The 19,340-nt window shown below is 32.0% G+C and overlaps 1 protein-coding gene across 1 annotated transcript in view; it reads left to right on the top strand.

Moving 5' to 3' along the window:
* The window catches only part of LOC126890191 (trichohyalin-like), a 17,945-nt gene extending 4,359 nt beyond the window's left edge, over window positions 1-13,586 (top strand). Inside the window, exon 2 of the mRNA XM_050659045.1 lies at window positions 13,458-13,586. Coding sequence (XP_050515002.1) covers window positions 13,458-13,586 — 129 coding nt within the window. The remainder of the gene's footprint in view (window positions 1-13,457) is intronic.
* Window positions 13,587-19,340: the final 5,754 nt, after the last annotated feature.

Here is a 19,340-nt window from a genome sequence, read left to right as displayed (position 1 = left end):
GTAAATCAGGCTCATTGTACGACGCAAAGTTGCGTCGAAAATACTTTTTTTATATATAAATCGCCCTCTCATGTTTTATCCAAAAAAGGGTTCGATCTATACATTCTTCTATTGACGGATATTATTACAGCAAAATACTGCAAAACGAAACGACTATCCAATCAATCACCATAACAAATGTGTGGGTTGTTCCAAGCAAGCCTTGACCACGATACGTGGATGTTTCTTATGTTTCCTGCGATGTAAATCAGGCTCATTGTACGACGCAAAGTTGCGTCGAAATTACTTTTTTTATATATAAATCGCCCTCTCATGTTTTATCCAAAAAAGGGTTCGATCTATACATTCTTCTATTTGACGGATATTATTACAGCAAAATACTGCAAAACGAAACGACTATCCAATCAATCACCATAACAAATGTGTGGGTTGTTCCAAGCAAGCCTTGACCACGATACGTGGATGTTTCTTATGTTTCCTGCGATGTAAATCAGGCTCATTGTACGACGCAAAGTTGCGTCGAATTACTTTTTTTTATATATAAATCGCCCTCTCATGTTTTATCCAAAAAAGGGTTCGATCTATACATTCTTCTATTTGACGGATATTATTACAGCAAAATACTGCAAAACGAAACGACTATCCAATCAATCACCATAACAAATGTGTGGGTTGTTCCAAGCAAGCCTTGACCACGATACGTGGATGTTCTTATATTTCCTGCGATGTAAATCAGGCTCATTGTACGACGCAAAGTTGCGTCGAAATTACTTTTTTTATATATAAATCGCCCTCTCATGTTTTATCCAAAAAAGGGTTCGATCTATACATTCTTCTATTTGACGGATATTATTACAGCAAAAATACTGCAAAACGAAACGACTATCCAATCAATCACCATAACAAATGTGTGGGTTGTTCCAAGCAAGCCTTGACCACGATACGTGGATGTTTCTTATATTTCCTGCGATGTAAATCAGGCTCATTGTACGACGCAAAGTTGCGTCGAAATTACTTTTTTTATATATAAATCGCCCTCTCGATGTTTTATCCAAAAAAGGGTTCGATCTATACATTCTTCTATTTGACGGATATTATTACAGCAAAATACTGCAAACGAAACGACTATCCAATCAATCACCATAACAAATGTGTGGGTTGTTCCAAGCAAGCCTTGACCACGATACGTGGATGTTTCTTATGTTTCCTGCGATGTAAATCAGGCTCATTGTACGACGCAAAGTTGCGTCGAAATTACTTTTTTTATATATAAATCGCCCCTCTCATGTTTTATCCAAAAAAGGGTTCGATCTATACATTCTTCTATTTGACGGATATTATTACAGCAAAATACTGCAAAACGAAACGACTATCCAATCAATCACCATAACAAATGTGTGGGTTGTTCCAAGCAAGCCTTGACCACGATACGTGGATGTTTCTTATATTTCCTGCGATGTAAATCAGGCTCATTGTACGACGCAAAGTTGCGTCGAAATTACTTTTTTTATATATAAATCGCCCTCTCATGTTTTATCCAAAAAAGGGTCGATCTATACATTCTTCTATTTGACGGATATTATTACAGCAAAATACTGCAAAACGAAACGACTATCCAATCAATCACCATAACAAATGTGTGGGTTGTTCCAAGCAAGCCTTGACCACGATACGTGGATGTTTCTTATATTTCCTGCGATGTAAATCAGGCTCATTGTACGACGCAAAGTTGCGTCGAAATTACTTTTTTTATATATAAATCGCCCTCTCATGGTTTTATCCAAAAAAGGGTTCGATCTATACATTCTTCTATTTGACGGATATTATTACAGCAAAATACTGCAAAACCGAAACGACTATCCAATCAATCACCATAACAAATGTGTGGGTTGTTCCAAGCAAGCCTTGACCACGATACGTGGATGTTTCTTATGTTTCCTGCGATGTAAATCAGGCTCATTGTACGACGCAAAGTTGCGTCGAAATTACTTTTTTATATATAAATCGCCCTCTCATGTTTTATCCAAAAAGGGTTCGATCTATACATTCTTCTATTTGACGGATATTATTACAGCAAAATACTGCAAAACGAAACGACTATCCAATCAATCACCATAAACAAATGTGTGGGTTGTTCCAAGCAAGCCTTGACCACGATACGTGGATGTTTCTTATATTTCCTGCGATGTAAATCAGGCTCATTGTACGACGCCAAAGTTGCGTCGAAATTACTTTTTTTATATATAAATCGCCCTCTCATGTTTTATCCAAAAAAGGTTCGATCTATACATTCTTCTATTTGACGGATATTATTACAGCAAAATACTGCAAAACGAAACGACTATCCAATCAATCACCATAACAAATGTGTGGGTTGTTCCAAGCAAGCCTTGACCACGAGTACGTGGATGTTTCTTATGTTTCCTGCGATGTAAATCAGGCTCATTGTACGACGCAAAGTTGCGTCGAAATTACTTTTTTTATATATAAATCGCCCTCTCATGTTTTATCCAAAAAAGGGTTCGATCTATACATTCTTCTATTTGACGGATATTATTACAGCAAAATACTGCAAAACGAAACGACTATCCAATCAATCACCATAACAAATGTGTGGGTTGTTCCAAGCAAGCCTTGACCACGATACGTGGATGTTTCTTATATTTCCTGCGATGTAAATCAGGCTCATTGTACGACGCAAAGTTGCGTCGAAATTACTTTTTTTATATATAAATCGCCCTCTCATGTTTTATCCAAAAAAGGGTTCGATCTATACATTCTTCTATTTGACGGATATTATTACAGCAAAATACTGCAAAACGAAACGACTATCCAATCAATCACCATAACAAATGTGTGGGTTGTTCCAAGCAAGCCTTGACCACGATACGTGGATGTTTCTTATATTTCCTGCGATGTAAATCAGGCTCATTGTACGACGCAAAGTTGCGTCGAAATTACTTTTTTTATATATAAATCGCCCTCTCATGTTTTATCCAAAAAAGGGTTCGATCTATACATTCTTCTATTTGACGGATATTATTACAGCAAAATACTGCAAAACGAAACGACTATCCAATCAATCACCATAACAAATGTGTGGGTTGTTCCAAGCAAGCCTTGACCACGATACGTGGATGTTTCTTATGTTTCCTGCGATGTAAATCAGGCTCATTGTACGACGCAAAGTTGCGTCGAAATTACTTTTTTTATATATAAATCGCCCTCTCATGTTTTATCCAAAAAAGGGTTCGATCTATACATTCTTCTATTTGACGGATATTATTACAGCAAAATACTGCAAAACGAAACGACTATCCAATCAATCACCATAACAAATGTGTGGGTTGTTCCAAGCAAGCCTTGACCACGATACGTGGATGTTTCTTATATTTCCTGCGATGTAAATCAGGCTCATTGTACGACGCAAAGTTGCGTCGAAATTACTTTTTTTATATATAAATCGCCCTCTCATGTTTTATCCAAAAAAGGGTTCGATCTATACATTCTTCTATTTGACGGATATTATTACAGCAAAATACTGCAAAACGAAACGACTATCCAATCAATCACCATAACAAATGTGTGGGTTGTTCCAAGCAAGCCTTGACCACGATACGTGGATGTTTCTTATGTTTCCTGCGATGTAAATCAGGCTCATTGTACGACGCAAAGTTGCGTCGAAATTACTTTTTTTATATATAAATCGCCCTCTCATGTTTTATCCAAAAAAGGGTTCGATCTATACATTCTTCTATTTGACGGATATTATTACAGCAAAATACTGCAAAACGAAACGACTATCCAATCAATCACCATAACAAATGTGTGGGTTGTTCCAAGCAAGCCTTGACCACGATACGTGGATGTTTCTTATATTTCCTGCGATGTAAATCAGGCTCATTGTACGACGCAAAGTTGCGTCGAAATTACTTTTTTTATATATAAATCGCCCTCTCATGTTTTATCCAAAAAAGGGTTCGATCTATACATTCTTCTATTTGACGGATATTATTACAGCAAAATACTGCAAAACGAAACGACTATCCAATCAATCACCATAACAAATGTGTGGGTTGTTCCAAGCAAGCCTTGACCACGATACGTGGATGTTTCTTATGTTTCCTGCGATGTAAATCAGGCTCATTGTGACTGAAACATTTGACGCCTGCGATGTCTGAATTGCGCTCTCCGGCGAAGAAGTAGCCGAAGCCGCCAGTTCCGTCGCGACGCTCTGTGGACCAGCACACGCGCACGCCACGCCACCTGCGACTGTGATTGTTCGGAGATTTATGCTTACGCGGATTTTCGAATTTCAAACGAGTTTGGGAAACTTTTTACTGGACATAAAAAAAGGTAACGAAAAACTTTTTTAATCCAGAGTTTGGACCTAAAATATTTTATTACGTTTAGCAACTGTCGCGTTAATCCCTTTTCTAAAATTTTAAATACCTTTATAATATATTGAATATTAAAATTTGATCGATGAGAAAACCAAAAAGGACCCTAATACGAAAGTTAAATTAACATTGGAGAATATTTTATATTATAATTAAGAGATAAAAATAAAAAACGTTTTGCGCACGTCTGTTTTTACATAGGTATATAATGGTACATTATTTTTCCATATTTTTTATTATATGTTTATTAATAGATATTTATTATAAATAATATTTATAAAATTGAATTTTTGTTTAAATTTATATCATATTTAATAAAAAATACATAAATATTTCTATGATCACAAAGATCAGAGTATATTTCCATCGTATTATGGATATCAAAACTATTTTTTTTTAAACTAAAAGATATTAGTAAATTATTTAATTAAAATTGTCAACAAAAATATTTCTGATATAAAAGTGAATATATAATAGAATATTAACTGCTAATTTTTTTAACTGATTAATGACAATTAGGAGATAATTGGATATGTTTTTTTTGAGCTGTCAGTTAATATTTTAAACTCCAAAACAAAATAGTTTAAATCTCAATTAATATAATTACAAAAAAAAAATTTATAAATTCGATAATTTTTTTTTTGTTTTAATTTAGAGACTATATTCTCACCAATAAGAGTAATTAGCATTTACACTGTAATGACAAAAATATTTATACCAGATTCACAATGGTTATAGTAAATACCTACCTATACTTATGCTTAAGAATTATGAGGTAAGCGGTAAACTAAACCAATAAACACAGCGAGGGTTTAAGAAGCTTTGAACTTTTAAAAGTGCTGTTTAAGGGGATAGTCGCAAAAGGAGTATTTTTGAAAAGTATATTATTAAAGAGTATTTAAACGCAGAAGGAAAGTATTACAATATTACCGAGTGCCGAAAATTCCCGAAAACTTCTATAATGTTTATGTTAATAAGTTACGAGGGTGAAAAAAAAAAAAAAAATTTAGTGTGATTTTTAATTTCAAATATCTCATTTAAAAGAAATATTTTATTTATTTTAAGGGACTTTCAGCCCTCGGTAATATTGTAGTCTTTCATTCTGCGTTTAAATTTTTCAAAAATATTTATTAGTTTTTTCAGGATTCGAAAAAAAAATGAACACCATGTCCGTGGTGATATTTTCCAAATCGAACATTCGTTAGTTTTGTCATACAACGCACTTAGTCAAACAGAATGTGGTGACAATACAGTGACAAACAGGGCTACTAAATATTTTTTTTACGAACGTGCAAAAATGTCTACTTTTGCGAACGCATTTTAGTTTAGAAAGTTTCACTTTTCCGCACGCGTGTTACTTTTCCGCACGCGTGTTAGTTTTCCGCACGCGTTCTTTACTTTTCCGCACGCGTGTTAATTTAGATATATTAATATGGCTTTAAAGTAATTATAATACATGCAATAAACTAATATTTAGATATTATTTACTAATTTATTTCAAATATATCTTATTGTGTTCCTGTTTTAATGAAATTAACGCGACAATTCGATGAAATAAAATTATTTTGACATAATATTCGAAAGTCAAATCGGTAGACAATAACAGTCATTTTGAATCATCGTCATGGAAACCAAGATCGTCGTCATGCTAACTAATTATATTGAAAGTTTGGTTTTGACAACCTTGTCAAAGAATTAATTTGTGTATGTATTTTCATATAAATTCAATTAATTGATTAAGATTTGGTAATTTTTAAAGACACTTAGAAAAAATATTGTTCCTAACTCTTGCAGAATAGTATATTGTGCAACAAGTGCAGAAAGGTACTAATTTCTCACGAGTTTGAAAAGTTGCGGTACGAGCGCAAGCGAGTGCCGCAATTCAAACGAGTGAGAAATTACCTTTCTGCACGTGTTTCACACTATACTTTTTCTACAAGCACAGTTTTTCCTAAAAATAAAAATCACAATTTCCAAACGACGATTAATTATAATAGGTACCTATGTGATAAATTTTAAACTGTATTTAATTAATACCTACTAATCAATTTAAATTCCTTATACCTAAATAAATTGCACAGAAATCAGTTACAAAATTAATGCACTGCCTTAATTTGTTTAAATTTAAACAATTATTACACATTATTGACATTATATTTATGCAGTCACGGATTTACACAAAACCTACTTCATTCGACGTCTCTTGCACAGGTTGCTAAATCCTTATTGGTTATTTGATAATTATAAAATGTTTAATAAGAATAAAATTGTAAAATAAAACAGTTGTAACATCCATAATTTAGTTTCTATGCTATAGTTAAATATAATAATTGTCTTATAGGTTATATATTTGTCTAAAGTTTAACCACGGATGTAAACAGAATATAACGTTACTCAGAATGCGGTAGTCCACGGACGTAAACAGAATATAACGTTACTCAGAATGAGGTAGTCAACTGTGCAGAAAAGAACTTTGCGGCACAGAAACGTCACTTTGCGGCACAGAAACGTCACTTTTCTGCACACTAATGTCAAATATATTATACTGTGAGAAAATATCAAGTTTGCTAACATAAAACCGTGCAGAAAAGTGCACTTTGAATAGTGGTTGTAGAAAAAGTCTCTTTTCCGCACTCGTCGACTGCTTGCCGAACTCCCGTTTCGCGTCGTTCGGCAAACTGCACTCGCGTCGTTCACTCGTGCGGAAAAGAATGACTGTCTGCACTTGTTAGGAAAATTAATATAACACGGCTTCAGGAATATTGATTTAGAGTTGTTTATTTAATAATATTGATAGTGTATTTGAAAAATAATAATTGATTTAAAAGGTGAAATTAGTAAAAATGTATTTATTGTTTTATATTTATGGAAGAAAATTTAAAAGTTTAATACACCAGGATATATTCTGTGATTTAAGTGTTATGTTGTTAAAGATCTTCAAAATTGATCTAAGCGTTACATAGTAACAATATATCGCACACCTAGTTCAATTGTGCCACAACTGCAAAAAATTCGAATTTTGGGTTAAGGCTGTAAAATATTGCCTATATAATGGCCCATCCAATTCAATACAGCCTGAACTAAAATATTGTTTTGGATAAGTATAAAGTAAGTTACTGCGGTATTTCACTGTAGGGTTTTTGGAGGTTTTGAAAATGCAATATGACCATAACTGGGAGATGTGGCGATAATATACACTGCCACAATACAACCGATGTAATTCAATACGTTCAATATGGCCACAACTGCAAAAATCAAGAGAGATGTGGCGATAATATACACTGCCACAATACAACCGATGTAATTCAATACGGCCACAACTGCAAAAATCAATACGTTCAATATGGCCACAACTGCAAAAATCAAGAGAGATGTGGCGATAATATACACTACCACAATACAACCGATGTAATTCAATAGAGCCACAACTGCAAAAATCAATTGCTTTTTTCATTATATTGCCGCCGTATTTCCTAGGTATCGTTTTATGAATGACTTTCTTCACAATGCAATATCGCCATAACTATCAAAATCATAATAACGTTTTATTTTTAATAAATTGTAATAAGATCCAGCGAATAACTGTATAATATGCTACCTTAATTGTAATTTCGAAGCCAGTCATTCTCAAAATAAATTATTTAGAGGACATAACGAGTTTGCTACAGAACGTTTTGCTCATTTCTCGAGAATATTGTGTTTTGCACTTGTGGCACTATTGAACTAGGTGTGCGGTATTATTAAAAAAATCACTTTATCAGTTTATCGCTTTTTTTCTTTTCTCGATTATTAGTTTTTATTGTATAGTATGTAAATTATGTCATGTCATTTACTGAAGAGATTTCATTAAATGGCATGCCTATTGAAGAAACCACTTCTAATAAGTAAGTACTTAGGGCATGAGATACGCATAGACAGAGATAATCAAACATGCGAACTCATTTGTATACTATATATTATACTACTATACAGTGATGAGCGCGCTAATAACCGACAAAATAGCACAAAAGATGGAGAACGTAGGTATAAGTTGTGAGATAAAAAGAAATGAAACGAGTCGAGCTGGGATATTTAGCGATGTTAACCTATAAATTTACATTTATATTAATTGTTTTTCACCTTTACACGTATCACACCAGTTTGGCAACTACCACTGTTACAGTGACAGTTTTAGTTTACATACTCCTCTGATACGTGTAAAGGTGGGAAACAATCAATATCATATAAAATTATAGGTTAATATCGCTAAACTTCCCAGCCCGATTAGTTTCATTTCTTTTTATCTCACAACTTAATACGTTTTCCATGTTTTGTGTTATTTTGACGGTTATTAGTGCGCTCGTCACTGTATACTACACACATCGGCGTACGTTTCACTTTATGATTTGACTTAATTTGTTTGAATATGAATCGTGACGCATGGAGAAAGTTATAGCGGACGAGGAATAGCTGAACGGTATTTAGTCGGACAAATTTTGATATATGGGAACACTGGAACAGGGGAAGTTTTAATTGTGGAACGTGTCATCCTGACAAATTTATGACTGTGAAAACTAGCAGGTTGTTTTTAACTTTATTCAATAGCAACCTTTATAGAATATAATATGAAAAAAAATGTGTCCGACAAATATGTTGGGCATTTTAATAATGCCGACACGCAGAACATGTCAAATGACAGGAATTATATTGGTGGTACATAGCAGTCTGATTTTTGCATGAGAGTTTAATGAAAGGGTAGCAAATCAATTGGAAGTTCTGTCCGACAAAAAACATGGGACATTTTCGTAGTCTGACGTTCGAAACCTGTAACCTGTTGCACAATTATAACCTCACTTGTTCCAGTGTTCCCGTATATTAAAGTTTGGCCGACTAGACACCGTTCAGCTATTAACAAATTGTCAGCTTGCTATTAATAAACTTTTTGTGATACGCGGGATCCAAGCCTATAATAAAAGTTATGCACATGTGCATAAAAAAGTGAGGTATTAAAGCATATCAGTAAATATATATTTATTAAACATTAAGTAAATATTTATTTACCACATTTTAATACAGCTAAAAATATTAGTATGCTCGGTCAGTGCCACTATCACCATCATCTGTTAAATTAATTACAGTACTTTGAAAATTATCTACATGTATTTTCTACTTTTTCTATATCTGCAATTGCATTTTGTCAGCTGCTAATATTAGCGCTTAGATTAGGTGTAATTTCCGCACTTTGGTTCTTTAAAAGTTCAAAGTACTGAAATTACTAGGAGAGCAAGACTAGCATAGGATTTGGAAAACTTAGTTGGATACTTAAGAACTGCAAAATACCCCAATACTTGAGAGCAAAATGTTCAATAGGGTGCATCGAAAAAATAAAAGTTGGAAATGTTATATCTAATAGCGTGAAAAAGTTGCTTGTGTTATTTTTCAGCATATTAGTATTTTTAATTTTTTTTTCTAAGCCAATTTTTTGCCCCCCCCCCCCCCAACGACCTTGAAATTTATTAAATATCTGATTTTTTTGGAAATTTCAATCTATATTATTTGGAATAAAATATGTGCTAAGTCGATCTAAGATCAATTAAATAAAACTTAAAATTTTGTCAATTACAAATTTAAACGATATTTAAAGTTGTATGTATTTTTTCAGGCTCCCCAACCCCTTTGAAATGTCCCGCTTCGTGAATCCGTGCGTGTAATTTTCACTTATGTTTGGTGCGATGCCTTACTTTGTTATTATTGTTGTTTGTAAATTAAAGATTTTTAAAATAGAAAAACCAGAACGATGGGGAATAAAATCAAGATATGCTGTGGACCGCCCCATTTTTGGGCATCCGCCAAATATACCTGAAAATGTTTTACCGAAATACAAACAAGCGATGAAGTTTTGGGGTTGCAAGAGGATCAAAAACTCAGCAAGAAAGGGCCATAATTTTCTGGTACTGCCGAACAGGCTGCAATTAAATTGGAAGAAATATGGGAAAAGGCTTTAATTCCAATAATTTAACATACAAGAATTATTCAGCTTTTAAAAGCCTACCATGACAAATATATGAAACTTATGAAACCATTTAAGAACAGGCAAAACAGTGAATTTTACAAAAATAAAATTCAATGCTTTAAGAACCAAAGTAAATTTTCTTCGTAGAAAATGTCAAAAAGTGCGTCTGGATGAGCGCGAATTTCTATTAAATCAAAGAGGTACCAGAAAATTGGTGATAAGCTCGATTGATAGGGAAAACAAAAACAAATATAATCAGAGAGAACAACGGTAAAAGAAGAAAGCTACCGACGGAAAGACAAAACTTTAGCTCAAGTAAAAAACAGTACCAAGTTTTATGGTCAATCGATCGTGGAAGAACACATAACACTTATGCATGAGCCAGGGTGCAAATATTTCGGATATGGGTATCCGCTGTCTGGTATATCAGAAAGTAACATATCGAGCTATTGCATGTGACGAAACAGTTGTAAATACTGGCGTTAAAGGTGATGTATGATGTAATACGGCTGTTAGAAGAACATCTTAAAAAACCGCTTCAGTACTTTGTATGTCTGCGACATTCAAATGATCTACCCCTTGGACATCAAAAGAAGTTTTCCGGTGACCAAATCAAAAAACGTAGGGTCTTCAAACTTTCTCCTAAAAACTTTGATTCGAACGACTACTTTGAGTTAATTAACTAACAAGAATATCACCTTACTACAGAACCATCTATAGTCTCTAGATTTTCGAGTGACAGTCTGCGAGATTTTATTAAGAATCCTAACTTAGACCCTTTTACCCACTGCCACACACAATGTGTAGAACGATGTGTTAAACTTGTGACACAAGCTTCTCTAGCAGTTTGTGGAGCGTATTCGAGGGATGGATTTATAAAAACTCGAATTAATTCCAGAAAAACTATGCCCCACTTTAATGCTAAATCGGAAGACCTTCGAATAGAATGCTTTTACCACATTTTTTTGTAATATTTATATACTTAATTTTGTACTTTGCTTTATATTTATTGTAGTATTAAAAAACTTGGGTGACGTCAGGGAGACAAATAAGTTAGGCTATTTTGTTATAAAAATAATGTTTTAGTATACTTTTCTTAAGTAAAATTTTTAATTACGTTGTGAAACCAGAAAATATATGTTAAAATTTAAACCGAATTTATTTATTCAAGTTATATAAGGTATAAATTTCCCTTACAAAAGAAATTCGCATATTAATGTATTTTCTCCAATTTTTAGCTGCCGTGGGGGGCAGAAAATATTTTTTTTTTATTTGAACGCAATTTTACTAAAATACTAAATAGTGTGTTAAGCAACTTTTATGAGCTATTACATTTTCGTTTCGAAATAAAAATTTTTGTCATCTGTTAACATTTTTTAAAAATTTTTAATTGTCTTGGGGGGGCAGAAGCTATTTTCCAATTTCGAAAAAATTTTACCAGAATACTTAACAGTTGATTGGGCAACTTTTGTGAGTTATTACTTTTCCATCGCAAAGAAAAATGTTTTTTCGCCTTTTTCGATGCACCCTAGTGTTCAACCAGTGCATCCTTCCTGGCATCATAACATATGGATGTCAAACCTGGACCCTAGCCAAGGCAAATATGAATAAACTACCCACAACAGAAAGAACAACGAAAAGAGTAATAATGAAAGGGTTGCCAACGCGAGCCCATTATACAATTGGATATAGGAAATGAGTCAATACTCGCAATCTTAAGTTTGTATTTTAATAGTTGTTACATAATCATGGGGCAACCGGTCTCGAGGCTTACAATTTATGCCTCATCTTCAGGCCCAGTACATAAAGTTTTCACAATTACAAACTACAAGCTAAAATCGCAAAATGAGACAAACATGTACATAATATACATATTTAAAAACATAAAAAACATAAAAAACAACTACGTCTTGGTTTAAATTACATGCAATAAAGCCAAACAACTTTATAGTATTGAACTCAATAGTCTATAGAATAAAGAAAGCAGAACAATTATTTAGAATAGCTTGAGACAGAGACAGTTTCGCCATGTTAATCGCCAACGTAAAAAGGACTTGATAGGGCACGTTAAGAAGAAGAAGAAGTCGATAGAGTGTATACTGAAACATTTGTCTATTTTACTTGATAGTACTTGACACTTGATTGAAACATTATCTTATAGTGTTGTTTTTCTTATTGTTGTTTTAATTAATTTTATGCGTTGAAATCTGAAAAATGTTTCTTTGTTTTTTCCATAGAAAGGTAGAAATTGAAAAAAGGTAGGTATCTACATGCGGTTTTCGCTATTTTGTTGCTAATTTGGTCTAATTTTATAATAGAGGATCTAAAAGGATATTTGTATTTCAGATTTTCCAAAGGAAACTAGAATTCTGAAACTAGTATTAGGTTGTTTCGAAATTATAACTCTTACATTGATGAAAAAGAGCTGTTTTCAACGAGACCAAGTTTTCAAAAATCGATGTAGCAGAACAGGACTTACAGCCATTTTTTCATAACAAGGTTCCCACTCACCTCTTATTATTCTCACCCCTCACCCTTATTTGCAACGGTACACTTAAACTTGTGAAATAAAATATGCGCAGAATTTTATGAAGAATACGATAATCGGATTTTCAGAGCTCTTTCATTAGGCAAATTTTGTAAAATTTTGATTTTTTTTATTTTTGATATTCAATTACGCCCTCTAGCGGTGGAACTACAATTATGAAAATAATTTCCAGGCTTTTCCCGAGACTATTTTTTTATAATTTTTTTTCCAAACCTGTATTATAAACGGTTCCTGAGATATGGCCGAGAGTCGTTCTTATTGGGACACCCGGTACTTAAATAGTTATTAGGTAAGCTATTCTATACGCAAGCTATGTAAACTAGACTTTTAAGTTTAACTTTGAGTTTTTTTAATTATTAAACGTGGATCAACTACAAGTTCAAAAGAGAGAGACAAACAAATAGATAAAGTATTCTTACCTTGATGGCATTGAGTTTACAATGCCCAAGTGCCAAGTGATACTGAGTTAAAAATTAAAATTATATTATATCGGTCACTGAATATTCACAATTGGAAGATCCTAGATGTTAGCTCAACTGATAGTAAAAGAAAAGATGCAGGGAAAGAGACAACTACAGAGGAAAAAACTACCGTGGCTCAGAAATATCCGACAATCGATGGCCTATGGAAGGAAGGACATGGGTAAATTTTAAAAAGCTAATAAAAACAGCTGAATACAAAATAGTTTGCAATTGTAGTAGCCAACCTCCATTGAGGGCAGGGCACTTTGAGAAGAAGATGTTAGCTATTTTACAAAACCGATTTGAAAACCAACTTGTCAATGAATGAAAATAATTTTAATAACTACATTCAGGCACTCTAAACAAGACAGTTCTCTTTATTGCCAGCAATGTATTTAAATAATTTAATACGATTAAGTACCACTACCGAGGGACACCATCAACAAAAATTAAATAACTACTTAAAACTTTCGCAGTTTTGCTTTTAAGGTTTATGAACGCGTAAAAGGCATAATAAATTCAGTTTAAATGACTCAAATAATACGTAATGTTTGTTGGAAACGACATTTTGTTAGCGTGTTTCAATAAAAGAAATACTATTTTTTTATAGATTTGACCCATTTCTATCATTTTAAAAATAATAATGGAAAAAGCACTAGACTACTAGACCATTAAGAAGCTACATCAGCGTGTCATCAATATATTTTTTTTAACTAAAAAGGGGTAGTTCCCTATGTTGGCTGTGTCCCATATAGTTAAAAAACTCGTAACATGAAGTAAAAACCACTACTATGTAATAGGTGTTTTTATTAAAAATTTTAAATATCCCAATGGATTGAATAAAATATGTCCAATTCAGAACGTTTTCGGACCTATCATTCCATGGTTGAAATTATAATTCAATCTACATTATGTTGAAGTAATATTGATCAGGCTAAATATCGACATTGGTGTTTTTAGTAAATAATATATTTATTGTAATTTTTTTGTCTTTGGATTTGTCTTTGTCGGGATTACGATAATAAGTATTAAAATATGATGAAAACAAGATTAAGAAGCAATCTTAATATCATGAAAAGAAGTATCCATAGCTCACAAATGTGTCCTAAAGGTAACAAAGTACGTGAAGACCTCCCGATGAACACGTTTCTTGGTATCTTCCACACCACAAACTACCATTTATCTAAAATATAATGTAAATCATTATCACAAAAGGTAATTTTATTTAAATATTTGTTTTCGTGCAATTTGTCAATCAAACTTAATCGATTCTTCTTCCTTTCTCTTGGGTCAGTTCTTTGGCTTCTACTGTATTTTGCTGATGATGGCTCGTATTGAGCCTAAACGCGTCCAATATTTTAATATATTTAACATTTAACATAAAATTTTGGTATTTTGGAGTTGAGTTTTTTTGTTTCAATCTTAATATTATTTCTACAATATTTCAAAATAATTCATTTTGTGATCAATTTTGTTACGTTGTAACGTGTAGCTCGTACAGTTGTATTAAATAGTGTGATGTTACTGCCTTCTGGTCCCAATTAATTAAAAGTCTCTTCTTAGTTCAAATACATTATATTTACAATCACCTCCATCCACGACTAACCATAACAATATGTTTACATTTAACAGTAACGACCTACTACAACAATAATTACTAACTGAGTACAATAATCTTTCTCCACCGAGTTAATGTTTACATACACATTTAAATAATAACAAAACATGACAATTCAATGTTACTTGCGGTTATTGATAGAAGAACAGATACTACATGGATTAATGACTTTGAATGAGTTTTAAACATATTTTGTACAGGGTGATATTATAATACCACACAGTGTCGCTTTGGATGAGTGACCACTTCAGAACCGTGTGGCTATGGAAAACTTCGTTTTATTGCCTTACATATTTTAATTTTTGGCGTTATTATTATAAGGAAATTTTTGGAAAGTAGTAAGTATTACAATTAGTTTAATATTAAAAAAATGTAAATAAACTGTTTAAAATATATTTATTTCATTGAAATCATATAACAGAAATAAGTATAACTTCTCACGTGCATACAAAATACACTAACTCTTTTTTTATATGCTGTAAACATTGACAAATGATAAGAGACATTTGATAAAACAATATGAAATGATTACACAGGGCGTCCATAAAGTAACGCATAAATTCATTATTAGCTAAATAAACAACATTATTAGAAATTCCCGAAATTGGTTTTTTTATTTTTAAATTACGACTTTCTGGCGTATATCATACTAGTGACGTCATCATCTGGGCGTGATAATGTAATCGATGATTTTTTAAATTATAATAGGGGTCTTGTGATAGCTCATTTGAAAGCTTATTTAATTCTATATTCAGTAATATCAACATTAATATAAATATTTATACAAGAATTTTTTTATATAAAAATATGTTGTTCCTTTTTCAATTCTTTCACACTGTATATATTAATTTTTCAAAAAGGTGATACCAACGTTGAAAAGAGCGTAAAAATATATTTTAGGAAGTATTTTTAACCCTTTAGTTATATTAATTACCATAATACACATGCATAACCTATCTTCATATGTAAGTACGCAGATTCGTGCAAATAATAATATAAGAATTATTGTGCATTTAATGGTAGAAGCATATAATTTAGACCACTTATACTACACATCAAAAGATTCAAATTTAGATATGAGGCCATCTCAGATTTAGTCTTTTACAAAAATGGCGGGCATTCAAAATGGATCTGCCGTCCATAGGTACATGTGAACATACGTTATGAATTTATTAAATGGTAATTAACACAACTAAAAAGTTTAAAAGTTTACAAAAGTTTCCTAAAAAAATATTTACACTCTTTTTAATGGCGTTATTACCTTTTTGAAAAAGTTATATGTACAGGGTGAAAGAATTGAAAAAAAACAACATATTTTATTACATAAAAAAACAGTAAAAACACAAATTCTGGTAAACCCATTCTTCCGGTTCAAAAACTCGATATTACTCATCAAAAAAGAACCTATATACCAAATTTGGTTGAAATCCGACGTTTCGTTCAAAAGTTATCGTGCTATTAGTCACATATGTATAGTCGCCATTTTGAATGCCCGCCATTTTTATAAAAGGAACAAAAACTGAGATGGCCTCGTATTTAAATTTGAACCTTTATATGTGTAGTATATGTGGTCCAAATTATATGCTTCTACCATTAAATGCACAATAATTCTTATAATATTTGCACGAATCTGCCGCCTATAGGTACATACGAAGATACGTTTTGCATTTAGTAAATGGTAATTAACATAACTAAAAAGCTAAAAATATTTCAAACAATATTTTTACGCTCTTTTCAGTTGTGGAATTAACTTTTTGAAAAATTAATACATACAGGGTGAAAGAATTGAAAAAAAAACAGCATATTTTTACATAAAAACCAGGAAAAACAAAACTTCTGGTAAACCGATTCTTCCGGTTGAAGACCTCGATCTTAAACATCAAAAAATAACATATATAACAAATTTTGTTAAAGTCTGAAGTCTCGTTCAAAAGTTATCGTGCTATTAGTCACAATGTATAGTCCCCATTTTGAATCACCGCCATTTTTGTACAAGGCAAAATCTGAGATGGTCTCATATCTAATTTTGAGTATTTGTATGTGTAGTATACGTAGTCCAAATTATATACTTCTATCATTAAATGCACAATTGTTTCACATATCGGCTGCACTATTGTCCCGGTTGTATCTCAGGAACCACTCACCAAATTAAACGTTTTTCTTTTATAAGAAATATTTTACCGATATTTTGCTAATACCGTTTTCATATTTTAGTGTAATTTAATATTTACCGAGATATTTTATTTGTTTATAAGCCAAAAGATTGTTTATAATTTAAAATTATTCCTGAGGCCACTTAAATAGTTGAATTTCAATTCTGTAAAGTACATTAGATAGTTACAGTGTCTTTTTATACAAAAATTATTGTTGATCTTAATTAGTAATTAAGGTATTTAATTAGTGATAAACAATTACTTATCTAAAATTTTAGTTGAAAATTAAAGACTTTGTTGGAAAAACCCGCATTTTCCGGGGAAAATTTTCGTCGAAGTAAATCGGAAAAACACTTCTATGCAGAATTTAATTATGGTGAATTTTTATTTGGGTGTTTTTGGTGTAAAGCTAAAATCTTTGGAGTTATAGAGCAAAAATTGAAAAAAAAAACGATTTTTTTCGGGCGCCATTTTGTTTATAAAAAAAGTAGCACACTATCTGCGGACTTCGCATACCTATATTATTAATATAAACAATCATAAGATTCGATTCCAGCAATAAAATTGGTGGTAAATAACTTTTCCTTGTATTTTGCTAATTAGCCCAAAGTATATTGTTAATGTTTATATTACTAAATAAAGAATTTATTACCCTTTTAACTGAGCTATAACATGACGCCTACTCTTATTTAAAAAAAAATCATCGATTACGTCATGCCGCACAAATGGATGACGTTACTATTATGATCTAATGACAAAAAATGGAAATTTAAAAATAAAAATCGACCTGTTTCGCTATTTTCTAATAATGTTGTTTTTTTAGCTAATAATGGATTTATGCGTTATTTGATGGACGCACTGTGTAATCAAGAAAAATAATTATATAAAATATATATAATTATATAAAATAATTATATTAGGATAACATAGAGAAAGATGTGAAATTTTAAACAATAATTTAATTATCACATTTGTTACAAACTGTTATATTTTTTAATACTTTGCACATACATATTGATTGCACCAAAGATAAAACTTTCGAGACCTTCTGTCTTCACTTCTTGAATAAAAAATATCGCCGCTGCCTGGAAATAACGGTGGCAAGTTGTTCATGCCCTACGTTTAATTCTGGCAAAATGGTTAACATGAAATTGTCTCCTATCTAAACGTTTAATTTTCCAATCTCGATTTTTCAATATCCACAATTTATAAGCGTTTTTCCCACAAATGTTCGGCAGACGAAAAAATATTGCCATCGGCCACCGGTTACTTTTTTTTCCGGTAGTGAATTTATCTGTTGTATCTGTTACCGGCCAAACCCGATTTCAGGACAAACTAGTTTGGCCTAGGCCAGACTAGTTTACAAATGTACCAGTTATGTTAAAGTCAAATCAACTTTGACCCACCTTTTTTGATTTTTTCCAAATGTTTTTTTAAATCAAATCTCATTTATGCCTAATAGGAGCAGAAATTTTGTAGGTTATGTCGGAATGTTAGGATTGTAATTTTTAGACTTTAAAGCTTTTATGTAATAAATAAAACTTAAAAATGACATATTTATGGGTGGGCTAAAGTTAACTCGGATAAAGGGTAACTTTGTCGTATCCTTTTTTATATGCAATTTTTCATGTTTATTCGATGTTCTAAGTATTTGGGTAACTTTGTCACTTTTAGACACTCCCAATTCTGCTATCAACGTGATAACTGGAATAAAAGGTAATTTTGCATATCCTTTTCTATTAGTCTGGGCTGATTATCGGAGAATAGGCCATTTTTGGGAAAAGTCATTTACCAGCAATTTTATTGCTGGAATCGAAGCATATGATTATATATAATAATAATATAGGTATGAAAAGTCCGCAGATAGTGTGCTACTTTTTTTATAAACAAAATGGCGCCCGAAAATCGTTTTTTTTTAATATTTGCTCTATAACTCCAAAGATTTTAAATTTACACCAAAAACACCCAAATAAAAATTCACCGAAATTAAATTCTCCATAAACACATGCTTTTCCCGATCTGCCCCGACGAAAATTTTCCTCGGAAAATGCGGATTTTCCCAAAAAAATCATTAAATTTCAAATAAAGTTTTAGATAAGTAATTATCTACCAATAATTAAATAACTCGGTGACATAAAAGCTTTCTTGGTTTAGATTATAGTTTCAGA

Source organism: Diabrotica virgifera, chromosome 8 (genome assembly GCF_917563875.1).
Source record: "Diabrotica virgifera virgifera chromosome 8, PGI_DIABVI_V3a".
Lineage (NCBI taxonomy): Eukaryota > Metazoa > Arthropoda > Insecta > Coleoptera > Chrysomelidae > Diabrotica > Diabrotica virgifera.
The sequence above is the reverse complement of the archived record's forward strand: the minus strand, read 5'-3'. Positions and strand labels throughout refer to the sequence as shown.